The 21,975-nt window shown below is 38.8% G+C and overlaps 1 protein-coding gene and 1 pseudogene across 2 annotated transcripts in view; one reads left to right on the plus strand and one right to left on the minus strand.

The window, feature by feature from the left end:
• Nucleotides 1-8,669: 8,669 nt before the first annotated feature.
• LOC103330039 (uncharacterized) lies at nucleotides 8,670-13,207 on the minus strand (annotated as a pseudogene). The gene is made up of 5 exons (XR_016123366.1): nucleotides 13,050-13,207; nucleotides 12,764-12,822; nucleotides 11,015-12,654; nucleotides 9,880-10,590; nucleotides 8,670-9,812 (listed from the first exon to the last, which is right to left on the minus strand). The product of XR_016123366.1 is annotated as an uncharacterized LOC103330039 (transcript).
• Nucleotides 13,208-17,430: 4,223 nt separating this feature from the next.
• LOC148920676 (uncharacterized) overlaps nucleotides 17,431-21,975 on the plus strand; it is a 5,657-nt gene continuing 1,112 nt past the window's right edge. Inside the window, exons 1-10 of the mRNA XM_089044024.1 lie at nucleotides 17,431-17,731; nucleotides 17,852-18,184; nucleotides 18,302-18,367; nucleotides 18,434-18,716; nucleotides 18,808-19,048; nucleotides 19,222-19,696; nucleotides 19,804-20,327; nucleotides 20,480-20,611; nucleotides 20,720-21,706; nucleotides 21,815-21,975. The exon at nucleotides 21,815-21,975 is cut by the window's right edge and continues 119 nt beyond it. Coding sequence (XP_088900150.1) covers nucleotides 17,431-17,731; nucleotides 17,852-18,184; nucleotides 18,302-18,367; nucleotides 18,434-18,716; nucleotides 18,808-19,048; nucleotides 19,222-19,696; nucleotides 19,804-20,327; nucleotides 20,480-20,611; nucleotides 20,720-21,706; nucleotides 21,815-21,975 — 3,503 coding nt within the window. The remainder of the gene's footprint in view (nucleotides 17,732-17,851; nucleotides 18,185-18,301; nucleotides 18,368-18,433; nucleotides 18,717-18,807; nucleotides 19,049-19,221; nucleotides 19,697-19,803; nucleotides 20,328-20,479; nucleotides 20,612-20,719; nucleotides 21,707-21,814) is intronic.

The raw sequence follows: 21,975 nt of genomic DNA on the forward strand, positions 1-21,975 counted from the left end.
TGATTTAGATGTTATGGGTGACGTTATCCTGGAGCCCTATTTTCATTAAATTTTGAATGATTAGGAGTTGGAGATATTAGTCATACCCTTAAAATGTCTATTAGAGAGATGATACCAAAAATGGTTTGTCGAGATCATGCACAAAATGGTCCGTCAAGATGATACAAATGGTGTCACTTTTAGGAAACTAAACTCTATGCCTAATCCCAAAACGAAGTGCTGAAAATGGAATAAAAACACATTAATTAACCGTCATTTATCTAATTCTGACCGAGCATTTGGCGTTGATTCTAGTAGGTTTAACTATGATTTAGGGGGATTAGGGTTTGAAGGGTCTTGGAAAATAAGGATTTAGGGCTTTAGACCTAAATTCTAGACCCAAAGTCTAAACCTCAATATGTAAATTGGAATTCAAGGGTTAATGACCTAAATAGTCCCCCAACTATCCCGCGATTATCATTTTGGTCCACCAACTAAAATTTTCAATTCAAACGTCCTTCAACTTTTATAATATACCAAAATCTCTTTCCGTGATAGATTCCGTTACTTTTGATCACGTGATGGCTACGTGACTGAGTTTTGAAGGGTATATGCAACTTTTAGAGAAGCCCTTTCACTCAGAACGAACATCCCTTCAAAACTAAGGGTAAAGGGTATATGCGACTTTTTGAGAAGGCCTCTCATTTCCCGTGAAAACCATCGAGTGAAAGGGATTCTAATGCGAGTTGTTGAATTGGTCGATGCTATAGTAGTGTGTGAGTCGTTGAATTGGTGAAGTTAGTGTGTAATTTCAGTGTTAGTTTTGGAGTTCGAATTTGGGAGTTTGGGTTAGGGTTTGATTTTGGGGATTTTTGGAGATTTTGGGAAATTCACTGGTTGCTGATAATGGAGTTTGAATTCTGTTCGGGTGGACAGACTCCCAAATATGGTAAGGGCTTCTATAATCATTTTATGTTGTTTTTGTTTGGAAATGGATGAAACAGATGAGTTGTCCTTGTCTGGAATTGTGGTTTCTTTATAAAGATTCCTTTTTATGTGTTTGTGTTCGGCTTTTTGGTTGTTTTATGTTTAAAGTAAGGGTAAAGGAATCGTTTTCTTGTATGTTGATGTGGATTTGGCTTTTGCTACATTGACTGTAGAGTGTAAGCTTTATGTCTATGGTCCCTTGGTTGTGGTTCCTGCATGTTTAGGGTTTAGGGTGTTTTTTTAAATGGCTGTGGTCCCTTGGTTGTCTGGTTCACACCCAACCCAGTAGTTGTTGCCTTGTTGTCGTTAGCATTAACAACAAAACTATGACTTTAGAATAACATATTGTTGTTTCAATTTTGCAGATAACAATGGAATGTGCACTCTAGAATTACATCATGGCACTGATTTGAAAATGGGGTTTATAAGATGGGTAAGGTCTGTTATTTGGATAATATTATAGAGGATTTCTGTCCTTGTTATATTTACTGAAAATTGGGAGAGGTCTTGGGTATGAGGTTGACATTTCTCAAGTTGAGCAACGTTTGGAAATTAGGCGTAAAAATCCTGAGGGTGGACTAGAGCTTGTTACATCGGATGCTACAGTGGTTGAAATGGTTGGTCACATACCATCCAATAAGGTTATTGTGTTGTACTATAGTGAGATTGAAGACTATGAGTATGATGCAGATGCAGAGAATTGTGATGGGGATTTGACTCAGAATTACCATGTGAATAGGGTGGATTATATTGAAGTTGAAGCTAAGGAGACTTTTGAGAATGTTGGGACAAAAGTGGCAAATGAAGATGCATGGGCAGAATTAACAAATGAAGATGTTGTGAAAGAGGTACCAAATGAAGATGCAGGGGCAGAATTACCAAATGAAGATATAGGGGCACATTTCACTATTGATACCGAAGGGGCAGAATTGCCAAATGAAGATATAGGGGCACATGTGACAATTGATAATGAAGGGGCAGAATTGCCAAATGAAGATGAAGATGAAGATGCAGATTCAGAAATTCAAGACAGTGATTATGAGTTCAGTGACAATGAGGCAGAAGATAGGCCAACTGTTAGAGAGAATGTAGCAGATGAAGGGACTAGTCATGGTGCTCAAGGAGAGATGTCATCAGATGGTGCGACACGTCAGAATTTGATGGAAGTGAGACTAATTCTGAGGGTAATGGTAGAAAAAAGATAAAGCTGCCAAAATTTAAGCAGTATAGAAGATATGTGCATTTGAAAAATCCTGAGTTTAGATTGGGAATGAAGTTTGCAAACAAAAAAATTCTGATAGAGGCTATCAAGGAGCTTGCAATTATAGAGGCTAGGGAAGTGAAATTGAAAAAAAACGACAACATACGAGTTTAGGCTAAATGTGTGAAAGGGTATTCTTTCCAGGTATATGGATCAAGGATTAATAGAGAGGAAGGGACATTTGCTATAAAAACTTTGAGCCTAGAACATCAGTGTGGAAGAGTGGACAAGCTTAGGCATACTACATCAAAATGGCTTTGTGACAGATATGCAAACAAGCTGAGCCGCAACTCAGACTTTGATCTGAAATCATTTCAACAAGATGTGTTGGCAGATTACAAAATAAAAGTCACCAAACTTCAAGTTTATAGGGCAAAGAGGCTAGCCAGAGATTTAAATGAAGGTACTTTCAAAGAACAATATGCTAGATTGTGGGATTATGCAGAAGAATTGAAAACTACAAACCAGGGTAGTACAATGAAGATTAAAACTCAGATTGTGAAGGGTGAGATAATGTTTCAAAGAATATATGTGTGCTTGGCTGCATGTAAGAAGGGATTTTTAGAAGGTTGCAGACCTGTTATTGGTGTTGATGACTGTCATTTGAAAGGGCCTTATCCTGGACAGATCTTGACGACTGTTGGGGTGGATGGGAACAATGGTTATTTCCCAGTACCAAGCTATTGACCTTCTTGATGTTCGCGATGATGAGGTGCTTGATCCCGATAAGAACCATTCCCATAAGGACCTTCTCGGTAGATGGGACCCCTTTCGAGGAAGATTTGTTTGTGGCAGAAAAAGGTTTCGGTTTCTTTGTTTATGAAGACACATTCCTTGATCATGAGGTTGCAGCTTCATCTTTCATGGATCTACTACTAGCCTTCATCTTCTCAGGGAGCTCGGTTGAGGACTCCTCCTTCTCAACAGGCAGATCATCCGGGACTAAGCTATACAGTCTCCATTTTCAACATCTTGGCATGGGCAGACCACTAGTTTCCTTCTGATGCTTACTCAGCAACTAGGGCCACTCATGGAATTTGGCAGGGATGTTCAAAGCTTAATGAACCTTTGTCAAGTCCGAGTCGAGATCGAGGTTCTTATGGATGTCATTTTTTGCACATAGAAGGCGAAGTCGAGTTAGGTACAACTTACCATCACGAGGTGAGAGGAACAAGCGGTGTCACCTCCCTTTCCATCTACCGCTAACCTCCAGCCGTCGGTTTGCCACACATGATCGCCTTGACTCAAACTGTCAAATAGCTTGGCATTGTATACGCGAACCTAAGCATACTTCTCGTAGTGTCGACCTTGAAGAAGTAGAAGAATTCCTGCACTATCAGATCCAACTTGAAAAAAGCGGCTAAGATTTTCAGCGGATGATCGCTCGGTAAACATTCGAGTACATCGGCTCGAAGCACACTCCATGCCGCAGAACACCTCATTGAAGAACTTCGATAGTGGAAATGTGAAGCCCATCGAGACATAGAAGGGATGAAACATGATAACTCGGGTGCCCGAATTGTTCGGATCCATTCAAGAGGCACATCGTTGAACATGGTCTTTGCCAACTTGACAAGCCCGTCCTTCAGAATGGTAGAGTCGAAAGTGGCACACCATGTTTTGAACTAGGCCTCGATGGTGACACGGTGTAAATTTGCCACAAATCTCTCTTTGTATACTTTGGAGCCACCCCACAGGTACAAGGGCATTTGCGAGTTTAGTGATCGGCTTCTCCCTTTAAAAGTCATGGTCGCTAAACAGCTGCAAAAATAACGAAGAATATATACCACGAACTAGGAATCTTGACTTGTGATTGTCTTCATAATTTTTTGCAGTTGCTCAGTGACCATGTCTTTCAAATGGAGAAGCCGATCACCGAACTCACAAGTCCCTTGTACTTGTGGAGTAGCTCCAAAGTATACAAGGAAATATTTGTGGCAAATATGCACCGTGTCACCACCGCTTGATTCAAAACATGGTGTGTCACTTTCGACTCTGCCATTCTGAAGGATGTGCATTTCAAGTTGGCAAAGCCCTTGTTCATCGATGTGCCTCGCGTGGATTCGAACAATTCAAGCGCCCTAGTTATCACATTTTGTCCCTTATACTTCTGGGCTTCACATTTCCGTTGTCGAGTTCTTCAATGAGGTGTTCTGCGTCATGGAGTGTGCTCCGAGCGAATGTACTCGAATGTTTACCGAGCGATCATCTGCTGAAATTCTAAGCCACTTTTTCAAGCTGGAGATGACGATCGAGAATTCTTCTACTTCTTCGAGGTGAGATCTGCGAGAAGGATGCTCAGGTTTGCGTGTTCAATGCCGAGGTTGTTCGGCGATTTCAATCAAGGGGACCATGTGTGGCATACTAATGTGCTGGAGGTTAGCGGCAAATGGAAAGGTGAGGTTGGAGATGGTCCGCTCGTCTTGCTCACCTATTGCGATGGTAAGTTGTACTCTATTGATTTGCTCAAGCTTCATTTGAATTCTTCGGAATGTGACTAAGATGACTAAGGTTCATTAGGCCCTGAATATTCCTGCCGGAGTTACGTGAGTGGCTTTGGTTGTTGAGTGAGCATTGAAGGGATCTGGTGGTCAGCCCAATGCCAAAGATGTTGCAAGGTGAAAGCTGCATGGCCTAAACTCGAATTATCTGCTTGCTAAACAAAAGAAGTCCTCAACCAAGTCCCTGATAAGAGGAATGCTAACGGTAAATCCATCGGAGATGAAGTTGCAACCTCACGATCAAGGGATGCGTCTCCACAGAGAAAGAAACCGAGACCTCCTTCTACCATGAGCAAGTCTTCTTCAAAGGAGGTCTCATCTGTGAGAAGATTCCCACAAGAATTGCTCCTTAACTCGGATGATCTGCTTGCTAAACAAAAGAAGTCCTCAACCGAGCTCCGATAAGAGGAATGCTAATAAATCCATCGGAGATGAAGTTGCAACCTCACGATCAAGGGATGCATCTCCACAGAGAAAGAAACCGAGACCTCCTTTTGCCACGTGCAAGTCTTCTTCAAAGGGGTCTCATCTGCCGAGAAGGATCCCACAAGAATTGCTCCTTCTTCATATGCCAAGATCAAGTGCCTCATCGGTGCAAACAACAAGAAGGTTAGTGGCATGCAGGAGGTTCATGATATTCTGCTCAAGTCTCGATCGAATAGCTCAAAACACAGTGATCTGTCTGTAAGGAGGTTGTTGAGAAGCATAGTTCAAGTCATCTTTGATGCAGGGGATGGCGAGAGAACTGTACCCTTATCACAACTCATCTGCCAAGCCATGAATAATCAAGCACAAAGTTGATTCAATATTGCAAGCTGCGGTCAAGAGGGCTAGAAAGTCGTTTTCTCGAACGAAGAGTCCTCTAGTTACACAAACTGCTAGTCCAGGAGTTGGTGATAGTTCTGCTGGGGATGAACGCATGTCTGACCTACTCAAGACAAACTTCCTGTCAAGTTTGTTTGCTTGTACCAAGTTGGTTGACCATGTACACCAAACTAGTAACCTTGGGAATCGTGGATCAGGTTGACCGATGAATCATGGATCAAGTTGACCAAGGAATCATTGATTTGGTAGACCAAGGACTCGCAGCTTGGTCACCAAGTCATTTGGTATTTTCCTGATCATTAATGATAAAATATAATTACCGGGCATGATAACAAAAACATAATTATATGCCAACTATAATATCACATGTGCCTTGAGAAAATAATAAAATTATTAAATAAGGCATGTTTAATAATTTCATAATAATATATTAAATTTAAAATATTAGGTTTTTTAGGTTTTAAACATAAAAAAAATTTCACTTTGGAAAAAGCCAAAGCTTTTCAAAAAACACTAACTTTCAAATCAAAGACATAAATGTATTGGATTTCTTAAAATTTAAAAATAAATAAGGCATTTTTGTCCATTTTTGCTTCTTTTAAAATTTTTCTCAAAATGTCCCTTTAATATTTATTAGAGTAATGCAAGTCTTTTCTTTTACCACTTTATGTGACAAATGAGGTGAACAACCACATCAATTAAAATTAATTCAACATTTTCTTTTCGTTCATAATTTATTGTCACTTTATAATTAATGGTGATGTCCACTTCATCTGACATACAAGGTGGTATAAGAATGTAGTATACAAATATATTAAAAGTATCATTACTCTATTTATTAAGAATGTGCCTCAATTCAAAATAAATATTAAGTGGAATATTCACAATGAACGTGCATTTTCCTTAATAAAACATTAAATATTAATATTTATTAGAAATTAAAACAATTAAACATATTAGAGAAAGAGAAACTGACCTGTGTTTTAGGCGCGGAAGCCATTGTTGGTGTGAGAAGGAGCAAGAGCCGTTTGTCGCGAGAGAGGGAAAAAGCTATTGTCGCGAGATAGAGTTTCGGCTCCAGCGATGCAACGACTAGTGACCGGAGTCTCCCAGCTTCGATGGTGACGTCGGCGTCGCGAGACGTCAAAAGGAGGAGCGCCAATGCCGCTGGGCAGATTCGGCGGAATCATCGATGGCATGTCGGCAACTTCTCCCGCATCGAGCTGCATCGTCTTTCCGGGGTTCTGAGAATTGGAGGCCGGCGATTCCTATGGTGCCAGCGGTGTCGCGAGTCCGGGAAGGTCCTCGATCGATCGCAGCGTGGCCTCCATTTTTCTTGGTGATGCGATGGCGAGCCCCAGCGTCACTATCGTCTTAGCTTCTGGATATTGCAGATTGGAAGCTGGTGGTTCCTTCACTGCTTAGGCGTCTTCTAATTTGATCAGGAGGGGACACCCAAACGGTTTTCATGGAGAACAAGTTGTTCTTCTCTCTGTCTGCTGCATCACGAGGAGAAGAAACAAATCGTTTCTTTGCATAGGACCATCACATCCAACTTTTCTCTTTTTGGTTTTGTTTGATGATTTGGAGCCTTGCATCCAAACTCTGATTTATTTTTTGTGATATTTTTGTCGCTGTGTCTTTCTCCAGCCGAGTCAAGCAGTGAGGATATTTTCCTCTTGGCGTGCATTGGTTTTTCGGAGGTGATGGATTCACCAAGAGAGGAACGACCATTGGGTGGCTTGGCAGAATTTCGCCATTGATGCGGTGGCTGTTCACACCGTGTTCTTCATGGTGGGGCCTCTTTCACCATGGCGATTTGAGAACTTTGGATCGATGATGGAATCGATGAATGAGGGGGGAAATGGATTTCCCTCGATTTGAATTCAATAGCATCCCATTCAGTATATCTCGAATATCTCAACGAAAGCACCAATTTGTGGGGAGTGATTTTCCTCATAGAGAATATTCGTCTCAAGGAGAAATGGGTGGCCGGAGACATATGTGGTGGCCGGAGCCTTGTGTCAGAGAGAGAGAGAGTGGCGACTAGGGTTTGTGAGAGGGGATTTCTGCAGAGTTTCAAACGTACCTCAAGCGTTGTAAGTAACCATGTATTTATACGAGCCTTGGAGGCTAGGGTTTCGGAATAATAATTCCACGTATGGAAAGGAATTATTCTTGCTCCAATTTGGAGAGATTGAGTTAATTAGGGATTTATCAAATCCCCAATTATGACAAGGATCCCCAATTTAATTAAATAATTTCCAAATTAATTGAATTAATTATTTGACGTAGAATCTGTAAATATTTGCTTCCACAATCCTTATGCTATGTTAAGATAAAATTCTGAATAATGTGATTATCATCCAAACTTGTTTTCATTTGTTTGGGTCATCAAGTTCGACATGTTAGTACCATGACAGGATGGGTTCAGAAGCAATATGAATGCTGCCACGAGTTATCTGAGAAACCCAATAAGAAATTGCTTAAGAAACTATATGATCTGGAGGTAAGACGATAGAGAAACCTAATTAGGAGTTTGACATCCTTGTTCTGTATTCCACAACCTACGGTAGGTGGAGGCTTGAATGCATTTTCCTTATCTTGGTGTTTGTTTTCTTGTCTACGAGGTTTCAGATGATGAAGTTGCTGTGTCCGAATGTAAATTGCAAGATTTACAATGCCCCAGATGCCCATAAAACATTTGCAATGCTATAGACCTTTCTCACAATTTGTTAGGTAATAGAATCTGATTTTAGGCTATGATTATTAGTTTTTGAAGTGTTGCTTCTGGCTAGAAACTACGTTTTAACCTTTCTTTTCCATTCTTCAACAAGACTCAAAGCTATTCTCTTTAGTTCTCCTTGCATTTCCATAAATATTTGAAGTGTATTAGCTTCTTATTGGTTAGTATCCCCCAGGAAATGGTACGATGGAGAAACTCTCTCTCTCTCTCTCTCTCTCTCAAGGAACAATAGTAATATATCAATGTCTGACACCACACTAGAAGGTTGGCCATTTCAACCATATTTTCAAGACTTTCTCCCCTAAGTTGAACTTTCTCGTTCATTTCAAAATGCGGCAAGTTACTTCCCACATCTTTCCAAACAAAGGAATGCAAGAACACATATATATTTCGATGTATTCAAAGGTAAGGCATACGCCAAACAGTACGTTATAACACATTATATGGCACCATTGACGTTCACAGAGGCAATAACTAAGTTGCACAGAAATTAGTACACGGTGATATTTTTGTTAAGACAAATGACAAGAAAATAATCTCCTTTGCCATTACGTAGTAAAAACTGGCATCTCACCTTAAACACCTTTACTGCAATTTCGCACTAAGAGATGCACAAGCAGCAAAACCACCTCCCTGCCAAGATGCTCAACCACCACTGCATTTCTAATGTTATGTTGCATTTAACTTAAGGGGGAACATAAGGGAAGGACAAAGGAAACAAGGACAACATCTCAAAATATCACCTCTACATCAGCTGAGTTCTATCATGACAACCCTCAAGGGGTTGTTTCCTCCGTTGACAAATCACTAATTAAGGAAAGCAGTTGTTGGATCTGAACCCAAGTCGCTTCCATAGATTCAAAGTCCCTTTTGGCTTGCAACACTCTCTTCACCCGAGCTTTCTCATGGATACAGTGATCATGAAGCAACTTCTGTGTGTACTCAAGCTTGTAACTGATTTGATCCATTTTGGTTTTGGCGTTGGCATGAAACTCCTCCAGTTTCTTCAAAACAGCTTTCTCCTCACCCAGTTTTTCTCAAGCTCTTCAATGATTGATTTTTGTACAGTGATACAATTCAGAAACTTTGGTTCATCTTCTTGAGCTTTAGAAAAGCGAAGAGAATAAACTTCTACTTCTTGTTCCAGTTCAATTTTCTGATTAAATTGTTCTTGAACTTCAGCTGTGATTCCACTAGCCAAGTGATACTTCGACTCCACAAAAGCAAGCTTCTCCTGGACAATTTCAATGTTCGCAAATTCAACTCCAGTTTGGTCATTCGCTATGAGCAAGATTTCCAGTGAAGATTTTAAGTTATGTAAACATTCAATCTCCATGACTTCATCTAGAGAGAGTGTGGAAATACTTTGGATCTTGGCCTTGGCCTTAGAAATTTCATCAGAATTAGGAATGAGAGCTTCTTTGGCGTTGGTGACTATGCAAACATCTGGATGCTGGAGGAGATATCTTTCAAGAAAGTCCAAAGCTCGGATAGAGGGCTCGGGCTTTGACATCTAAGCTAAGATTCTGTCAGAATTAGAACACGACTGATAAGGAATACTGAAGTTAGATAAAAATTACCTTATGATCATGCTTCACAAGAAAGCCAGAGTGGTGCAAACCACTTTCTTTCCTCGAAGGATTTGGATGACATGACTGTTCTTGAAGTGGGAATAGAATGCTTGGCTCTGGATGAAGCTGAGGTTCAGCTATTTGGGTTGATGGAGACAGAAATTCGACTAGGCAGCTCTCCATTTGATGCATCCAAAGCCTGAGTTAGTGGAAGATCTTTCAGTTTAGAACTAATGTTATCTTCTGTTAATTTGACAATGTCTCCCTCATCTAGAGCATCAGATTGTTGTTTCGTTCGAAGAGGACTTGTGTTTCTCTCAAAGGTCGCTTTCTTTTCCTCAGAGTGAGATTGAGAATTGGACTTAATTAGATTTATCAAAAAACGATGCTCTTCCTCTTTGGTTATCCTTTTCTCGCCACAACCCTTGGAGACACTTAAACTGCTTTTGTCAACAATGGCTTCCTTGGACTTGGCATGAAATAGATAATTGCCCTTTATCATACTTCTCAACAAATGATATTCTGTTATAATCGTTCTTTTTTTACTATGAGCTCTCCCTCGTCCAGGCAGGTACTGAAATTTAGCCAGAGGCTGGGCTTCTTTGCAATGAGCTACACTGGAACTCTTTGCTTCCTGAGCCACATACTTCATTCGTTTTGTTGGTGGGGGTGCTTGCAATTGGTCAGATCTGCCGCCTTCCATTTGGAAGGAGGTTAACTCTGCATAGGAAGAGCAAGTTATAAATTTTAACGATCAAACAAATATGATATCATTGCCTAGGCCAACAAGGTAAACAACTTTGACAAAATCTTTGATGCATTTGAATTCTCAATCAGCCACTGGAAGGCCAACCCACATAACTACTATTGAAACCTTTAAAATGTAATGAGGTTGACCAACCCAGCTAAACTAAAAGAAGCATTTGGATTAAATGGTGTATATATAATAACAAATCCATCAGTCCAATCAACGATTAATGAACACCAGTAGGGTTTTCTGCTCATCAGAGGTTGCCGTTGAAGAAATAAATAACTTCTTTCAAATTGTCCAGTTTTTACAATTTTGTTGCTGCTAGAGCATTAATATCTCATCTTTTAATTGTTTCAAATAATTCAACAAACAAGTAGTTGGGGTTGAAAGTACCTTTACGCTTGTTGAAAGCAGATGTTGACTTAGGTGGTTGAAGGGGTCTGTTCTGGTCCAAGTCATCAAGCTTAAAAAGATAGTTCAAATCTTGATCATGAGGAAAGGCTTCCTTATAGAATTTTTCCCACCAACATTGGAAGGATGAGGTGGCACTAGGTAGAAGTGAAAATGGAACAAATTTAAGTTTCTTGAACAAAAGAGATATGGTAACCTTAAGCACCAGGAATTGTTCAGAAGTGTCAAATATTGCTCTTTCCGGGGAATGGGTATTGAAAGAGAAGAAAGGAGGAGTAGGAATGCCTTGAATCAGACCGAACTGACGGGCACAGAGATTTGGGCAATATGCTTCAACACCGCAAGTTTTACTTGCAGATCTCCCAATCATGATACCAAGAGGAAGGTCACGACTAACAAGAAAGCTGGCCCACATGTCCACGAGTGTAGAAAGCTCGGTCTTGGTCATTTCAGACCGAGGAAAGATCAACCATGTAGGTAAAGCATCTGACTTTGAATATGGGATGAAGTTAAAACTCTCTTCTCTGTCAAAGTGGCACATATACATTAAACAATCATGAAATGAACTTTCAGGCTCTTTGTACAAAACATACTTTAGTCCTTCACAGGAGAGATGGGGAACAGAAAAACAACCAGGGCGCAATTTTGGAAAGTGGGCATGAAGCCATAGTTGTAGAATCCATAATGGACCTCCAGCAGTACCCAACTGAGAGTGAAGCAAGTCGTTGATGCCTCTATACAAGTAGGCAAGAACAAGGGGTCCTAAAGCGTATGACTCACCCCTAGATAAAGCCACAGCCAAGGGGAAATTGGCTTTTACAATCTTGAATGAAGGAGAACAAATTAGGTAACGACAAAGCCAGTATTGTAGAAAAGCTACATGCTCTTCTTCTGTGACAACTCCTTCAACTTTGTTATGTTCTCTAATGAAGGAAGCAAAACTTTGGAGCTTCGTAAACTCAATGCCAAAGTTATGATCTGGAATGGAGATGGAATTACCAACAAGAGCATCAAACTGGGGGCCATCTGGTCTAAGTCCTACCAAAGCACTAAGATCTAAGAGAGTAACAGTAAGGGGACCATGCCCAAGGTGAAAAGAGTTTGTGGAAGTTGACCAAAAGCAGAGTGCAGCAAGTACTAAAGAACGATTGAACGGAATGGTAAACTTGGAGAATTGGAGAATATCATAGATTCCTGCTTGATGCCAAATATACTGCTTTTGATCTTCGACTCTTTGAAACCAAGAGACCCAATTAGGGTGCTTAGTTGGCCAAAACCGATGATGATCATGAAACCATTTATAGAACTTGGCATTTTGATTGTTTATAAGAAAATCCTCACTTTTGCATTTCAGAAATTCATTAATATCAATATCAGGGACATCATTTACGAATTCTGATGCAGGACCTAAGATGAAATGCTGGGAATTTGAATCAGGGATAAGTACCTGAAAGTTGGTAGTTTTAGGGGCTACTTCCCTCATAAGTTGCCTCAACCTCTCAACAGCCTTGGTTTCGGTGTCCAATCCATCATCAGAGGATGTGGTAATCATGTTTCCAGGGAGAGAACAGAAAACCAACAGTTCTAATCTAACACTGTTACCACTGACAGTCTTCTTCCTCCTGCTGTAAAACAAAAATAAATGAAAACCATCTTTAAAACTGATAAAACCCATCTTCCATTGTAATCAACTTTTAATTTTACCTCATCAGTCAAAGTGTAACCACTTACATTAACAATTTGGGAAACAAGTTCCAGTGTGCCTATTCCCAAGAAGCTCAAGAAATGAACTGCACAACACACACAAAAGCTTAATTAGCGACTCACATCAGATATGAGAAACCAACAAAGAAATCCTCAGATGATTCTGATAAGCAAGCATGCATCTGCTGGAAATGGAAGTGATGATTAAACTAGCTTTTGGCACATAACATGAAGAAACTTGAACCAGACAAACGAGTAGATAACTGAAAGAAGCTACCGATACAGAGAGTTCAAAGAAAAGCAGAACACTTACCAAGGCAGCACAAGTAGCTTTCCAAGAAAGGTGCATGTTCGATTTTAGATTTCGTTTTCTGTCTTTGTTTATGTTTTGCTTCTTTCTTTTTGTTTTTGTTTTTCTTTTTTCCAGAGAAATGGAGCAAATTAAAACCTGCAGGGAGAGGAAGGTGAGAAGTCTCTATTGGCGTATATTTTATATCTATTTGAAATCTCCTTGTCATGATCCCAACGAAGAAATTAATTTTATTTCTTGTAAATTTTAATTTGCATTCTCTACCTATCAATTTTACAAGTGAGTAACAAAATAGTGAATTGATTTTGGGAAAATATACATAAATACAACTCGACACAATATTTCAATTAAAAATAGGATCAGTTACAAATTGTAAAAATAAAATTAAAAAAAATATTACTCACACAAATTTACCAAAATACATTTCATATATAAGTACAATTTTTGTATAGTGTCATTTTCATAATCGAAAAAGGGAATTGTTGTAAGTAGAGCCCAAATCTTCTCTTTAACCTTCTCGTTTTTCCTCAAAACATGTCACTTTTAATACACTTTAAATAATATCATTAATGTATTAAACAAACTAGCTTTTATTTTCTAAGTTTACCGTTATTAAATATATTCTTTCATATTTTCTACATTTATCCAATCTACAAGTTTCTTCGCATCTGGTGTTCTAATAAAGCATATCTTCCAACAACAACAAAAAGTTTCTTCCCACCTTGTTAAAAAAAAAATTAGAAATGTCAGTTTTTTTCAAAAGAAAATTTCTGCTTTTTTTTTTTTTTTTGTTCCACAGAGAAAACGTCAGAAATAAAATTTCTTAACTTGTTTAAAACAAAAAAAATATTAACATCACAGGTGTCGTGGCCTTCACAAGGATTGTGCTTGTGGATAATCTGAACTTGTTTTGGTCAATTAAATAATACCAATTTCTTTAATTTGCCTACTCAATGCTAGCCTCTAATTAATGAGAGAGAAAAAAATTGTAACCTCTAATTTGTTCACAATTTTGTTTTTTCAACTTTTTATCACAAATAATCCTTGAGGTTTGTGAAATTACCGCATTCATCCTTAATATTTTTTTTGTGACACTAATAGTTCTTAAGGTTATTATCCATACATCAAAATGATCATGTTGTCAGTATTTGTCAAAAAATGTATTAAAATGCTAACGTGACACATATATAGGACCACAAATACAATAATACAGTGTCACGTGTTTTAAATAAAAGATATAACATATTTTAAAAGAAAATTTAAAGATTAAATATTTTTTTTTACTTTTTTTTTTTTAATTTCTCTCTCGCCATGCCCCTCTCCTTCTCCTTCCAAGAACATAATCAGTTTCGTTGGTTGAGGAAGGCATATGGTTTAGATTTGGAATGGGTATGATGGACAAACGGCTTGGGTGGTCTAAAGAGGCGGTGATGGAGTGATTTGTTTTTTCCTTTTTAGTCAAACCGGTGTTGACACACGGCTAAGCCTGACTGTTCATGTCCTCAAAGTTCAAGTTGAGGGCCCAAACTACCTGCCCACTTTCTCTCTGGGAGGCTCTCAATTTATCGGCGGGGAACATGTCTTGACATTTGAATGGTAAAAGCTGGCCACGTTTGGAATATATCTGCCATTAAAAAATGGCAAAAAACCGTGTGGGACCTATTGGCATGCATGGCAAATGTCTTCTTTGTTCTTGCCGGTAAGTGGAGACATCATACATGTTGTTTTCTACCTTTGCAGCGCAGGTTGAAGCAACCTTGTGCTACAGAAGAGGATTTTAGAGCACTACCCAAGGTCAGAGGTAGCATGGGACAACAGCACGCCTACATGTTTCCCCATTAAAGTAACAGCACGCCTACAATCTGCAAGTCAGCGGCGACAACTGTCACCGTGATGACGGAGATATCGGGTCTGGACCAAGCAATCTTCACGTCGACCATGTTGATTGAGTTGCGCCACTCTCTAATGAGGGCATTTCTTACTGCACTTAGCGGAGGTTCCTTATCGGACATTTAGGCCAAGCTTAAACTTGAAGTTTTCCATCTTTCATCATTTGCTCTGCTTTTCCAACCTCCAATGGCAAGTGACCAAGAAACTCCCTGGTAGCCATGGACCAGGAGAGCGCGCAATTACATATATATATAGTCCCTTTCTATTGAAGGACACATTTTTGGATACCCTACAAATTTATTTTCAACGATCCAAACCATCTATTTTTTAAGTCTATATTCATAGATCATCCTTGCAAAAAATTAGACAAATCGGAAACCGTTTCGACATCCAATTGTGTCCTACAGAAATTAATAAACACGGTACTTCAAGTAATTTTTTGTAGAGATGATCTTTCAATTAGTATCTACAAAATAGACGGTTTAGATTAGTGAAACACAATCCGAAGTATGCCTTATAAAGGGTGTCCCATATATATATATATATATATATATAATTGAGAGATTCTTCAAATAAATTTATTTTAGGGACACTATTTAGGGTTCTCTATGAAATTTTTTTCAACGATTCAATTCATTTATTTTTCACATCTTCATTCAGAGATCATCCTTGCAAAAATCATGCAAATTAAAAATCATTAAGGCATCTAATTCATACCAACAAAATCGATGAACGCAGTGCTTCAAGAAAGTATGTAAATTTCAATAATTTAATTGAGTGGTCAAATGATATCAGATTCAAGTGATTTTTTTGTAGAGATGATCTTTGAATGAATATCTACAAAATAAAAGTTTGGATTTGTGAAATACAATCCGGAGTGGGCCCTACAAGGAGTGTCTCTCAAATAGCTTATTTGAAAGATCCCTTAATAGAAGCTCTCTTTATATATATATATATATATATATATATATATATATAGTCCTCTTCTATTGAGGGATCCCTCAAATAATTTTATTTGAGGGACGTCCTTTAGAGTACCCTACAATTTTTTTCTCAATGATCCAAATCATCTATTTTTTAGGTCTTCATTCATAAATCATCCTTACAAAAAATTAGACAAATCTGAAACCATTTCGACATCCAATTGTGTCTTACAAAATCAATGAACATGGCTTCAAGAAAGTACTAAAATTTTAATAACTCAATTTAGTGGTCAAATGATATCGGATTCAAGTAATTTTTTGTAGAGATGATCTTTGAATGAGTATCTACAAAATAGACGGTTTGGATTAGTGAAATACAATCCGAAGTGGGGTCTACAAGGGGTGTCCCTCAAATAAGCTTATTTGAGGGATCCCTCAATGGAAACTCCCTATGTGTGTGTGTGTGTGTGTGTGTATATATATATATACAGAGATACTCATTCACTAATCCAAATTGTCTATTTTGTATAACTTCTAGTGCTCTTTTCATTTATATAATTTGCATCAAAATCATAGGTCTTCCATGGCCCCGTCAACCTTCGAGAACGTCCTACACCGTCTATTGGACCATTTGGAACTATATTTGGACGATTTAGCTTAAGTGTCACATGTATTTAGGGTGTTTGTCCATATGTTGAACCTAACCGTTTATTCTTCTTAATCTAGGTGTCACATCTTAACATACCTTCGTAGACAAATCCACTAAGAGTTGAGCTAGCTTCGATTTAAGTTATTGTACAACGGTCCTTTTAAATGATTTTTTCCATTGCATGTTGATAGTTTTAATTGAAAATGATTTGAATATCGTACATTCTATTGAAGCAACTCATTCAACAGATAATGGATAGGACTGCAGCCTATTTCTTTTGGATTGGTTGGAAGACATTTCATGCACCTATCACGGTGCAAACAAGGTGGGTTGGTATATGTTTGTAGCATATATGTTGTTTGAAATTTCTGTGTAATTTCTCACTGTAATTTTCATGTAGTCTGTCATAACTACGATTAACTCAAGTTCATCTAACCAACACTCAATAAGATGCATTGATTGTTTGACTACTTACGAGACTGGATTAGGCTACATTCATAGTCAATGCAACTTTTCGCGTGCATTACTTCTCAACATCTCTAAGCTCATTTAAATTTCACCCAAAAAAAACATACATATATAGTCCCTTTTAGTTGAGAGATACCTCAAATAAGCTTATTTGAAAGATGAGGTGCTCAAAAGGAACCTTTGTGGGGTTAATATTTCTTCAAAATTTAAAACACTAAGGTACGCACCCCACGCGCGGTCAAATTTTTTGAGTTTTTCAGATCTGCGATCTCGTTTTTGATTTCGTCGTACTAGAGGCCACGGTGGTTTCCAGGTCTTGTTCTTAATCAATTGTTGTTGTCCTTGGGGTGCCCCTTCTTTGATTATGGAGGAAGGATCGCCAGAGGTTTTCCTTAAAACCTACCGTTCAATGAAGCGAGTTTGGGTTGGACATGATTGCGCCCCTATGTGCGATATGGATGATCAGCCCAATCCCTCTTTGATGGAGCATGTTATGTCTGAATCTGAACAAGGTCCTGTGCCGAATTCAACTTTTGGAGTTGAAAGCTTTCGTGACAAATTGATGAACAAGGTCAATTTGGAGAAAAACGTGGGAGTTGATATCAATTCTCTTGATGCTGATTATGATGATTTAAATGATGATGAAGATGTTCAAATTTCTCAAGGAGAACGTGGGCCAAGTATTCAATTCTCTGATCGGGCTATGGATCGTTTATGTAAGCCTTGGAGAAACGCTCTGATTGTCAAATTGTTAGGTAAATCTCATACCTATAATTATATTCATGCTAGATTATAGCATAAATGGAGTTTGAAAAGGGCATGGAAGTTGGTAGATTTGGTTAATGATTACTATGTGGTGAAATTTGATCTTGAAGAGGATCTAAACTTTGTTCTGACGGGTGGTCCTTGGATCATAGCGAGACAATACTTGGTAATGCAGAAATGGCGACCGGGTTTTTGCCCAGCCACTGCTCATATTACTCATATGGCAGCTTGGCTCAGGGTGTCGGCTATTCAACTCAAGTGCTTTGACGTTTGGTCCTTGAAGCGGATTGGTAATTTGCTGGGCAAGTTACTAAAAATTGATTCGCTGACCATTGCTCAGAATCGTGGTAAGTTTGCTAGGTTTTGTGTTAAGTTAGATTTAACTAAAGCTTTGGAGGCTTTTGCACAAATCAATCAAAATTGGTACAACATTGAGTATGAAGGTTTGCCTGATATTTGTTACCATTGTGGAAGATATGGGCATAAATGAGAAAATTGTGAGTTGAGAGTTAAGGTACCTGCTGATGTGAACACTGAGAGTACAGTTGGTGATGATTCAGATAAAATGAAAACTGATTCTGCTGGAGCTAGTGTGAATGATCCTTTGGCTGATTCTGGTTTAAGAGGTCCATGGATAAATGTTCAATCTCGCAGGTGATCTAAACCTGATTTTAAAGCTTATGGTGGTAAAGGTTCTGGTGCAAAGGTTAAGGGTTCACGTTTTGATGCGCTTAGGAACCTTAGTGACAATTTTGGAAGAGATGAGGCGGCTAGTGATGTGTTTGTTGAGCAAGACAAGTCCAATTTTAATAGCTCATTTCTTCATGATGTGGAGCATGGCAAGAAAGTAGGGACTAAAACCAAGAATGCTAAGCCCATGCTTAGAAGTGCTTTGAATGATATTTCTAATAAGCCTTTTGAGGGGAAAGTTCTTAGTGATATAAGTTTCAGGAAAGGTGGTGGTCCTTCAAATGTGTCTGCTGGAATTGTAACTTGTATTGGAAACATGGTTGTTCAGGGAAAGAAGTTTGATTGTTCTAGCCCTGTTAATGATCAAATCACTTAGTTGGGTCACTGATCAAAAGAGTCACTATGAGAAAGGTGTCTACATCTTTGGTCATCAACCACCTAATATAAGTGAGAAAGATGTTAATAGTGTGGGGAGCACAGATTCTGAGGGTGATGAGGATACGTTGAATTCTAATATTTCTGATAGCTTGTGTCAAGCTGATAAATGGATCTTTTGGAAGGTCAAGTTAATCGACGTGGTGGGAACTTGGCAGGCAATACCTTCAACGATGGTGAAGGTATGACTGTTGGTATTTAATAAAGGGTTTAGCCCTTGGGTCCTCTTATCTTTCTACTTATTTTTATGAATATTGTCTGCTGGAATGTTCGAGGTGCTGCTTGCACAAAATTCAAGACTAATATGATGGATTTGATCCATTCTCATCATATGGACATCTTGTTCATTTGTAAGCCTCGTATAAGCGGTGGCAAGGCTGCTTCTATTGCTCAATCCCTAGGTTTCTCTAATTTTGAAATTGTGGATGCTACTGGTTTTTCTGGTGGTCTATGGTTGCTATGGGATGCCACTAAAGTACACGTTGATATTTTGGGGACTTCAGACCAATCTATTTTTGCTTCTTTGGCGTGGCCTGGCCAGTCTCCTTGGTTGTTTATAGATGTGTATGCTAGCCCTTGTGGTATTAAAAGAGCTAAGCTATGGGAGTATCTAAGTTTTATCGCTGACAGTCAACATTTGCCTTGGTTAATTGTTGGTGATTTTAATGAAATGTTGAATGTGAATGATAAGCTAGAAGGAGCTCCTGTTTGTAGATTAAAAGGTTTTAGAAGCTGGTTTGATTGCAATGCTATGGTTGATTTGGGTTTCTCAGGCCCAAAATTTACTTGGAATAATAAGGAAGTCTTTGAAAGGCTTGATCGAGCTATATGTAATTTGGAGTGGAGGGGGTTGTTTGCTGAAGCCACTGTGAGACATTTGCCAAGAACTAAGTCGGATCATAACCTTGTTAAGATCTGTCTTACTTCATGTTTTCAGCCTCCCCCGCCTTAAGGCCTTTTAGATTTGAAGCGATGTGGCTGCATCACCAGAAGTTTAATGATTTTATTTTTGCAGCTTGGGGTCTTGGTGATGGTACAGCTGTGGAGAAGACTTTTGCCTTAATTGAGCGTCTTAAACATTGGAATATCAATGTTTTTGGACAGCTGCGCCAAAGAAAATGTTGGTTGTTGGCTCGAATTACTGGTATCCAGAGAGCTTTATGCAAGGGGCCTAATAGGTTTCTTAGTAATTTGAAAACCTCTTTGATTGATGATTTTAATAATATTCTTCAGCAAGAAGTTGTGTTTTGGCAACAAAAATCGAGAATTACTTGGCTACAAGATGGTGATAGAAACACCAAGTTTTTCCACACTACTACTATCATAAGAAGGAGAAGAAATAAGATTGAAAGGTTGAAGAATGCTAATGGTATTTGGATTAAGGAGGCTAATAGCTTAAAAAACTTGGCGGTGGATCATTTTTCCAATCTCTTTTCTACTACTTCTCTTGGTGATTATGTGGTTGATCTCCTAACCTTTTCCCCCCTATTGATGTGGCTGATCTGCATGGGTTGGTTCAACCAATTAATATGGATGAGGTTAAGACTAGTCTTTTTAATATTGGTGGGCATAAAGCTCCTGGTATATATGGGTTCCCTGCTTGTTTTTATCAGAGTCAGTGGAATCAATGTGCTGGTGATATTTTTCAAATGGTGGTAAATAATTTTAAGGAGTGTCGAATCCCAGAGAAGCTTAACTATGCTCTAATCACCTTGGTCCCTAAAGTTGACAACCCGCAGACTATGGTGCATTTTCGACCCATAAGCCTTTGCTCTACCCTTTATAAAGTTATTTCCAAAGTTTTGGTTGCTAGATTAAGACATATTTTGCCTCACATCATCAGCCCTAACTAGGTAAGTTTTGTGCCTGGTAGGCAAATCACAGATAACATACTTATTGCTCAAGAGTTGATGCATAAATTTAAGCTGTCTAAGGGGAAGGAAGGCTATATGGCCCAGAAAATTGATTTCTCTAAGGCTTACGACATATTAAATTGGAAGTTTGTTGAGCATGTGTTAGTGGAGTTGGGGTTATCTTGTCCTATCACTAAATTGATTTTGAGTTGTGTTTCTACTATGAGGTATCAAATCTGCATGAATGGTGAGCTTACTGATCAATTTCTTCCTAAGAATGGCATTAGACAAGGAGATCCTTTATCTCCTTATCTTTTTGTAATATGTATTGAGAAGCTATCTCATCTTATTTGGGATTCTGTTAAAAAAGGAGTGTGGAAACCAGTTAAATCTTCACAATCTGGCCCAGCTGTGTCTCACTTATTCTTTGCAGATAACCTGGTTCTCTTTGCTAAAGGTAATTCTACTCAAGCTAGGGTGCTAAAGAGTTGTCTGGAGAGGTTTTGCAGTGCTTCTGGGCAAACAGTGAACTATGATAAATCTGTTGTTTTCTGCTCACCAAATACAAGGAAGGAGACATCTAAGGAGGTAAGTCTGATTTGTGGCTCTCATTTTACTGAGGACCTTGGTAAGTATCTGGGCATGCCTATGTTGCATTCTAGAATTACTAAATTCACCTATGGCAGTTTAATTAAAGTGCATAAGCGGCTTACTTCTTGGAAGTCAAAGTTTCTTTCTTTGGATGGTAGAGCAACTCTTATACAAGCTGTCACTTCTGCTGTTCCTATCTATGCTATGCAGACCTCCAAGTTACCTGTTAGTGTTGGGCAAGAGCTGGACAAATTAAATCACAATTTCTTTTGGGGTGGCAGTGAGAAAAAGCATAAGATCCACCTTTGTCAATGGGATTTAGCTTGTCGTCCTAAGAACAAGGGGGGTTTAGGTTTTAAAAAAACTACTGCCATGAATCAGGCCCTTTTGGCTAAAGTTAGGTGGAGATTACATAAAAATGACAAAGGCTTATGGGCTAAGATCTATGAGTCTAAATATCTTAAAGGGAAATCTGTCTTAGATCCTTCTTTGATGTTTTGACAGGATTGTTCTACCACTTGGAAGAGTGTTATGTATGGAGTGGAGTTGTTGAGGCAGGGAATAGGTTGGAGGGTTGGTAAGGGGGATACTACTAAATTTTGGAAAGACAATTGGCTTATTGATGAGCCTTTGTTGAAGCATGATGAGGTCTTGCATATTGAGGA

This window comes from Prunus mume, linkage group LG1, assembly GCF_029339155.1.
Source record: "Prunus mume cultivar Tortuosa linkage group LG1, ASM2933915v1, whole genome shotgun sequence".
Lineage (NCBI taxonomy): Eukaryota > Viridiplantae > Streptophyta > Magnoliopsida > Rosales > Rosaceae > Prunus > Prunus mume.